The 9,628-nt window shown below is 41.9% G+C and overlaps 1 protein-coding gene across 1 annotated transcript; it reads right to left on the bottom strand.

Annotated features, from left to right (window-relative positions):
* Positions 1–239: 239 nt before the first annotated feature.
* On the bottom strand, positions 240–9,302 carry LOC306755962 (lysosomal thioesterase PPT2-A-like; the record flags this gene model as incomplete). Its single annotated transcript, XM_079240552.1, has 8 exons — positions 240–383; positions 1,304–1,358; positions 1,699–1,783; positions 1,863–1,946; positions 2,025–2,132; positions 2,211–2,306; positions 6,421–6,574; positions 9,171–9,302. The coding sequence occupies 8 exons, from the start codon at positions 9,300–9,302 to the stop codon at positions 240–242; spliced, it is 858 nt and encodes a 285-aa protein (XP_079096678.1).
* Positions 9,303–9,628: the final 326 nt, after the last annotated feature.

Consider the following 9,628-nt stretch of genomic DNA (forward strand, 5'->3'; position numbering starts at 1 on the left):
ACTTTTATGGGCAAATACAAAACTTTGATAAAAATGTTGGGTTGGTTGCAGTCTTAGAAACCACCACTAGATGTCGCTTAAGCTGTATTTTACCAGCTTTAGTTCCAGTTCCCAGTTGCTGGGAAAGGCTTCCCAGTGACCCTGAACTGGACTAAGGAGTGAAGAAACTGAATGAATGCATGAAAAGTTTCTAGTTAAAAGCACTTAAAAAAAATCCTCAGTGTGTTGGTGTGTTTTCTTCATATGAGCCACTTCTGGATGCAGCTCTTAAAGACGTTGGGGTTGGAGTGCCACTCCGTGTGCTTCACCCCGGAGCGAACACACACCGAGATGTCGCCACGGAAATCCAACGTCTTCAGCCCGAACGAGTCGTCTCTGTAGAACTGTTAGCGGATGAGAAGAGGAACAAAGTTTTTAGAGTTAATATGAAAACTGTGGAGCCAATGAACTTCACACTAATGTTGTTTTTATCAGTCTGTCAATGATGTTGGGGTCTGCAAAACCTTTTTTTTTCATTCATTCCATTTGAATATTACTTTTATATATGTTTTTTATTTTCCATTTAATAAATGTGAATAATTCTGGATTAATCTGTAGCTTGTCATTCAAAAATTATTTATTTGATCTTATTTTAATTTACTTTTCAGTATAATTAATGTTTTTAAAGAATTTCTTCCCAGTCTTGATTTTTTTTTAGTTTTGTTTATATTCCATATTGTCATTAAAGATATTAATATACACTGCACAAGTGGGATTTTCCTTAAAAGGGCATGAAGTATCGATATCGGTATCTTTGGAAAAACACCGTAAACTGATGGTATCGTATCAACAGCGAAAGTATTGGTATCGTCCATCTCGAGTTATGGTTTCCTCCTTTCCAGAGGATGCATGTGTTTGTTCTAGAAATGCATTTAATGCTACATAATTTGTTTTCTGCTCAATTTTCAAAACAAATAAAGTTGTTAATAGATGTAAATGTATCCGTCCACGCAGAATGGCCTCATTCAGATCGACAGCTGTGGGTTGCAGACTAGTTTAGCCCAAAACAAAGACATTGAGATTGGCTTAGATGTCCGTCACAAACCAGATTTACACCAAAGTTGACCTGAGTTTGGTTATTATTGTTGACTTTCCCTACCGTCTACTGCACGTTTGAGAAAATCTCAATAAATAAATTAGGAAAAAAACAGATTTACAACAGGATTTGGTACGTCTACTTACTTTCCATATCCATAACGGTGTAGATTTAAATACAAACTGTACATATAAATATATGAAATGTGAACATTAGTTTGCTTTTTACCTTCTGGTTCTTCATCTCGACAACACCTTCCTTGCTGTTGTAGAATCCGAAATGGCTGCACAGACAAGAGACAACAGAGCGGTTTGAACGCCGCCGTTCACCCCTGAGAGCTTTGCTAGCTTCCGTCTTGGCTGCTTCTTCATCTGTTTTCAGTCCAGGTGTTTTACCAGATCTTTTTCATTGTTTGTTTTTTACTTTGTTGCGTTAACACCAACCTCTGAAAGAAATCGAGCTTCGAAAAGGCTTTTAATGAACCAGGTTTGTGTCAAAACAAATCATTTGGTGCCATTTCTTACATTGCATCAATGAAAATACCAAAATAAATCAAATTTAGTCAAAGAAGTCAGTCAAGACGTCTGGTTTTTATGAGCATCATGGATTTCTGACAAGCAAACCTGGACTGCCATGGCGTGATGACGCCATCATCTGGTCCTCCAATCAGCACCAGCTTCTTTATGCGGATGAAGTTTCTTCTCCACTCTGAGAAGGTGAAGTAAACATCGTTTCATTTTTGCTTCTCTGCATCTGTTCCATGCAAAGCTGCAGCTAGTTTCATTACTTCTCATGTTGCTGTGAGGTCTGTCGCCATCCAGCAGGGGGAGAAAGTTGTTGCCCCACGTGTAGCTGTATCTGTGGTGGGGGTCTGCAGAGAAACCAGAAAGCTGGATGAGATGTCATGGACAGGCTCTGGACCCATAAAGACCACCTCGTCTCTTCTTACCGTTCCAGTAGTTGCATACCGACAGTTCCTGTCCGTAGTTACTGTAGCATAACAAATACACGTCCTTCCTCAGACTGGGAGGAAACAAGTCCTTCAGGTAGCTCGTCTCTGTGGAGTGACATCAGATTTTTCAGTTTGCTGAAAGGAAAAAATATGATAGAAATGTTTGATCTGAAGCTTTCTGACCTCCGTACTGTCCAGCCAGGGGTGACGACAGCGCAATGAAAGTGTGCACGTTGTGATCCGGCATGGTGGAGAGAACTCCTCTGCAAATTAACCCACCTTTAGAAAAAAATTAATTAGATGAGAAATTCTCAGTAAAATGGGCTTTTTTTAAAAAAATGTGGTGTAACGTTGCTGCGGTCTACACTGTAAAATATGACTGGTTGGTTTCACTAACATAAACATGCTAACTTGTTGCTTAAAAACGAATCATGTCTTTATAGACTGCATTTAATTGACGAAAATGGTTTCAATTTGAGGAATTTTTACAAACTCAGAAAATGTGATTAGGATGAAAGTGAAACAGTTTGTGAAAGAAACAAATTAGTTCACCTTCGAATTAGATACGAAATTCATCATGACATGTTTAGATCCTTCTGTTATTTACAAATGTTCTTGTTTTAAGCTACACTGTTGATTTTTAGATTTTTTCACTGTTTGTCACATTAAATTGCAACTTAGACCATGTTGGAACAGACCTGAACCATGTTGGAACAGACCTGGACCATGTTGGAACAGACCTGGACCATGTTGGAACAGACCTGAACCATGTTGGAACAGACCTGGACCATGTTGGAACAGACCTGAACCATGTTGGAACAGACCTGGACCATGTTGGAACAGACCTGGACCATGTGGAACAGACCTGAACCATGTTGGAACAGACCTGGACCATGTTGGAACAGACCTGGACCATGTTGGAACAGACCTGAACCATATTGGAACAGACCTGGACCATGTTGGAACAGACCTGGACCATGTTGGAACAGACCTGGGCCATGTTGGAACAGACCTGGACCATGTTAGAACAGACCTGGACCATGTTGGAACAAACCAGGACCATGTTGGAACAGACCTGAACCATGTTGGAACAGACCTGGACCATGTTGGATCAAACCAGGACCATGTTGGAACAGACCTGAACCATATTGGAACAGACCTGGACCATGTTGGAACAGACCAGGACCATGTTGGAACAGACCTGAACTATGTTGGAACAGACCTGGACCATGTTGGAACAGACCAGGACCATGTTGGAACAGACCTGGACCATGTTGGAACAGACCAGGACCATGTTGGAACAGACCAGGACCATGTTGAACCAGAACTGAGCTATGTTGGAACAGACCTGGACCATGTTGGAACAGACCTGGACCATGTTGGAACATGCCTGGACCATGTTGGAACAGACCTGGACCATGTTGGAACAGACCTGGATCATTTTGGAGCAGACCAGGACCATGTTGGAACATGCCTGGACTATGTTGGAACAGACCTGGACCATATTGGAGCAGACCAGGACCATGTTGGAACAGACATGGACCATGTTGGAACAGACCTGAACCATGTTGGAACAGACCAAGACCATGTTGGAACAGACCTGGACCATGTTGGAACAGACCTGGATCATTTTGGAGCAGACCAGGACCATGTTGGAAAATGCCTGGACTATGTTGGAACAGACCTGGACCATATTGGAGCAGACCTGGACCATGTTGGAACAGACCTGGACCATGTGGAATAGACCTGGACCATGTTGGAACAGACCTGGACCATGTTGGAACAGACCTGAACCATGTTGGAATAGACCTGAACCATGTTGGAACAGACCTGGGCCATGTTGGAACAGACCTGGACCATGTTGGAACAGACCTGGACCATGTGGAATAGACCTGGACCATGTTGGAACAGACCTGAACCATGTTGGAACAGACCAGGACCATGTTGGAACAGACCTGGACCATGTGGAACAGACATGGACCATGTTGGAACAGACCTGGACCATGTTGGAACAGACCTGGACCATGTGGAACAGACCTGGACCATGTTGGAACAGACCTGGACCATGTGGAACAGACCTGGACCATATTGGAACAGACCTGGACCATGTGGAACAGACCTGGACTATGTTGGAACAGACCTGATCCATGCTGGAACAGACCTGGACCATGTTGGAACAGACCTGGACCATGCTGGAACAGACCTGGACCATGTTGGAACAGACCTGGACCATGTTGGAACAGACCTGGACCATGTTGGAACAGACCTGGACCATGTTGGAACAGACCTGAACCATGTTGGAACAGACCTGGACCATGTTGGAACAGACCTGGACCATGCTGGAACAGACCTGGACCATGCTGGAACAGACCTGGACCATGTTGGAACAGACCTGGACCATGTCGATCAGACCTGGACCATGTTGGAACAGACCTGGACCGTGTTGGAACAGACCTGGACCATGTTGGAACAGACCTGGACCATGTTGGAACAGACCTGGACCATGTTTGCAGCAGGACCTGGACCATGCTGGAACAGACCTGGACCATGCTAAGCCAGACCAGAGCCAGACTACACACACCGCTGCAGCAGCTGTCTGGACAAACTGGTTTGAAAGAAAAGGATGACCAGTAACTTCACAGGCAAACTGTGTTTGTATGTCTGTGATTCTGGTGGATTGTTGAACTGAAGGTGCAGTTTTCAGCATTTATTGACAAATTAAATTGTGCATGTGCTGATGAACTGAAAAAACTGTGACTTTGCTTCAAGTGCTCGGGGGAGATATTTGCATGTATTTATGTGGCTGTTTTCCACTTTAACTTCCTGTTCTGTTGTCCGGTAAAGCAAACTTTTCAGCAACTATAATAAACTTGTGGAAGTAAAGCTTCCTGAATCTAATTGGTGTGAACCCAAAACCAAGTTGTTGACTCATTTTTCTATTTTGACGACATTATTTACTTTTATCTAAACTATTTCTTTCAAACAAATAGATCTTCTTACACCAGAGAAACAGAAGTATGCTGGGAGACGTTTCTCTTTGCTTTTCTCTTGGTGCGGGGTGATCAGCGTGTTCAGTCATCCTGACTTATAGCGACTTCTGAATGTGTGATTGAAGAAACCAGAGTGAGAACGTTTGTAAAACACAGATAAGATGCTGCTGTTTAGTTCCTGTTTGATGCATTCTGTGTATTTTCTCATGAAACATATGAGTTAGATCATTCTGTGTGATCACAACATTTGTTCTGCCTCTCTGCTCTGCAGGATAAAATGCACTTTGGCCTTTCATCAGAGCCATTGATGACCTCTACTAGGGATGCACTGATCCACTTTTTGGGAGTTCCAATCTGATACCAAAACCTAAAACTTGAATATTTGCCGATACCAGATGTGTTTATATGAACATTATTGTGACTATGGTTATTATTGCTGTTATAACTGTAAGATTTCATCAGGTTGTAATAAATGACCCATCCTTTCTGAAGTTACCTCACCAATACAAATATAATAACATTACAGATCTAACAGTTTCAACAAGTTTTATTCTGATTTGGCACATTTGACCTCAATACAACTATAAATGTGTGGTTTTGGAACAAAGATCTGGCTTTTAGTGCCGCGTTCCTCATCGCACGCGGCTCACCGACTCTTGCCTTGCGGCTCGTGAAGCAGCCTCTGGCTGTCTGAAAATGCATCTAAACAAGTCATAATGATCCTCAACGCTGCAGTTCTCTCCACAAACAAGAGCTGCAGGCTGCTTGCAGAAACTCTGCTGTCCTAACGGCCCTAACTGACCCTGTCAGAGTTGCCAGGTTTGGCTGATTTCAGCTGCACCGAACTCCACCAAAGAGCTGCTCCGTCGGTAGCTCCGTATATATACTGAAAAAGAAACGCCCACATTCTGAAGGCATTATTGTATTTTCACCATATACTGATGCATAAGAACGCCATTACTCCGTATAATATTTAGGATAACCATTCCTTGCTAAAAAGCTGAATGTTACTGATTTGGCAACGTAGCAGGACACGTAGCGTGGGAACGCTTTGTTTTCTCTTGTCTTAGTATACTGAGTGTGGTTCTTGTTGAATTAACAGTGAGGATCACTGTTTTAGTGGAACTGAAAATGAAACATTTTAACATTCAAGGCATTTATTTCTTTTAAAACGTGTCCAGAGCATCAAACACATCTGCGCTAGCTGGACTAGTGTGGTATCGGTTGTGGTATCGGTACACTTTTATTCACACCCAGTACGAGTACACAAGCGTGGTATTGAGCCGATACCCATGCTGGTATCGCTGCATCCCGAACCTCTACGACTTGACCCTATCTTAGCTTGTATTTGCTCGTTTTGGCCCTGGTGATGTGTTCAAGCAGGGTTTGACTCATGTGATAACCTTGTGAGAAGCACAGAAGATGGACACCACGTGGATGGTTTTTCATGATCTCCTTGATGGTCTTCCTGAAGCCTTCGACCTGCCGCCACATCGTGGTCAGACTGTTCTTGTAATTATACAGACTGATCGCTATCACTTTGGTCCCTGGATGTGCCTGGATACAAAAAAAAAAAACATAAAAAAAACAAGCAAAAGGACGTGAGATATAAAACTTTAGTATGAAGTGGAAATCTGGATTTAAAGATACAATCAGCTGATTACAAACGAGCCTGATGACTGGAGGAAACAGCTCCTTCGGTCAGACCGCTGAATTTAGTCATGAAGCCCTTGTTGGTGTTTAGTATGTTTTAGTTCTTGTGTGTTCTAATCCTACATTCATCTTACATGTATGCACCACGAGACACATAAATAATGAATCCAGTGTCTTGGCTACGTTGTCGTGGTTGTTGTATGTTTGTTCTCTTGCAGTGATGAAACGTTGTTCCTGTTCTGGACGGTAGTATTTACTATTTATTATAATGTGATATTTCAAAATTATCCCTTATTCTCCTTATTTAGCACAAAAGACAAGAATCAAACAGGATTTGAAGCAAAGTTTTAACCATAAAGTGATGCGAAATGTCTCAGAAATTGTTTTTATAAGATTTGTGACGTTCCGCTTTAAAGGGTTAATTTAGATTCCTTTGAACATCACTCGGGACAGTGAAGGTGTTACTGCGAAATGCTCTATTCTTCCTGCAGGTTGTCTTAGGTTAATCAACTGTGCATGTTGTTGGTTGTTGTTAAATTCTGCAACAATCTCTAATGGTAATGGGAAGTTCAGAGCTTTTTAAAGAATTTGCTCTTTTGACTCAACTTCTTTAGAAGAGTTGACTCTTTTGTCTCACGAATGGTTTCACTCAGAGCTTCATGTTTAGAGTAATTTAGCAATTCTGACTAATGTGTTTGTTAGTAAAAGTTATTTATTTATTTATCTGAACTTATTTCCTGCCAGATATTGTGATAGCAGAGAACGCCATACTGGCAGCGTTGTGGAGCATTTTGGCTCGTCATTCAGGACCCGCAGAATATTCAACTCTGGAACTAAAGATATGTAGGGCTGGTTTGGCCGGGTGCATCGGGACATCTTTGGGATACGCCTTTCCATAGACAGAAACTGCTAAACGTTCACATTTTAAAAGAAATCTTTGGCAACCAGTGAGCGAAAAGCCTTGTTTTTGTGCTTTTTTAATTATAAATTACAGTTTAAATTCCACTTCTAAAGTAACATCTGAAAAATGAACCACGTCAATAAAATCAATTAAATTAAGGTCAAAATGTGAACATTATGCCATAAATTCACCACATACATTGACCATACATAGTGGTATGATCTTACTCCTTTCTTCTATGTGAATGGCCGCTTGGTATGCCCATCAAAATAAAGCCCCGCCTCTTCTGAAGATTTGACTGTCGTAGACAGAAATCTGTTCTTCTAGTTCACTTCAAAGAATCAGTTCTTGGAGTCGGCTCGTTCATGAACAACACATGACTGCTGTGGACGGGTTTGGACTGCAGGTTTTACTGGGGTCGGTTTCAGGTCGCCTTCATCATTTTGGTTGTGTCCTGACCGTCTGCCTTCTGGGTTTGATTTGCTTTCGGTCTTTATTTTTCTGCTTTGGAAGGTGTTCCTACAGACGCAGAGAGCAGCCGCGTTCACGTGTTTTTTAAACAGCATTTTATCGTGATAACGGGATCGTTTAGATGAAACTTTGTGTGTTTGAGATCACAGATTGTTCAAATGCAGAGTTGCAGCTGGAGCTTCGGAGAACCAACCGAGAGACAAACATTCAGGCAGATCCACAGTCGCTCAGCTGCTTTCAAGGTTTTACTCTTTAAAAGTTGTTGACGTCTCTCTTCCATCCGAGCACTGACTCATTTTGTTTTATGGTTACATGTTAATGTAGAAGAGAAATACAGATGAAAACTCTTAAAAGAAATTCCTCAGGAAGCGTGATGACGTTTAAACCCGTCTGCCAGAAGAAGCAGGTGAAAGTTAAAGGGATGAAACCATCCGGGCCCGAATCAGAGGATGACGTGATGGAATGATGGAGCAGCGGGAGTCCCGACCCCGGTTGTTACCATGGAAACATCACAAACATGATTTTACATTTGGTTCTGTTTTCTAAATACATTACAGTTGATGAGTGGAGACACAATAAAAACATTAAGTCTAATTCATTTTTAAAAACCAGAGAAATGTTCATTTTCTGGCGTTCATCGTGGCCGACTTCGCTTTTCTTCTATTAAAATGTCTTTTTAAAAGGGTTGATATAAAACAAACAGTACATGTTATTTCTTTTTCTTTAATTTACTTAAAATAAAATTAAATTAAAGAATGAAAGCTCTTCATTCACTCCTCTTTTGGTTTAAAGAGACCTCCAACCAGAACCCGAACATCTCGCTGGGAAACATGGCATCTAAAACAATCAGCTTATTTATTTAATGAATAAGCAACAGTTGACCATGTTTGGTGTTCTAACACTGGTTCCCTGTTTTTGGGGACCCCTTTGGGGTCCCAGGAACCTCAGGTTGGGAACCACAGTTTTACAAGTAGTGCTTCAGCTCATAAAATGTTTCTGCAGATGGAGCTTCATGAAATTACAATTTTTATGCACTAATTAATGAAAACCTTTTTGCATGATGTTAAATACGTCCTCACAGGTCAGCAACAGTTCTTAACTGGTAAACGGCTCATGGAGACGTCCTACCTTGGTAATGAACCCAGACAGCGTCGCCAGCTCGTTGGGTCCACTCAGCACGCCGTGCACCAAGATGACCGGTTTGTATGCATCCATGCAGCCTGCAGCCAGCAGAACCAGCAGCAGCTGCAGAGTTTTCATCTTCACCGGGTCACAGGTTGATCAGAACCAGAGGGAGGACGGAGGAGACCAGGTCTGGATCACCTCTGAAGGCTTAGACGAGCTGTGTGTCGTGTGTGTGTCGGGGGTTTTATAGCCAAACCACGCTTTGGCTTCCTCTTTTCCTTCTATGTTGGATGTTGCTTTAGACCACATCCTCAGAGAGATCCTCCTTTCGTTCATCTACACTTCCTACATACATTTCTACTGTATTTTTATCATTTTATGACAATTATTATTTCTGTACAAGTTCTGATTAAACCAGATTTTAGGTCCAAAGTGGTTTGAAGGGTTCCTATGATGGTATT

The sequence above is a fragment of the Telmatherina bonti genome (assembly GCF_933228915.1).
Source record: "Telmatherina bonti genome assembly, chromosome: 5".
In the NCBI taxonomy this organism is placed as follows: Eukaryota; Metazoa; Chordata; class Actinopteri; order Atheriniformes; family Telmatherinidae; genus Telmatherina; species Telmatherina bonti.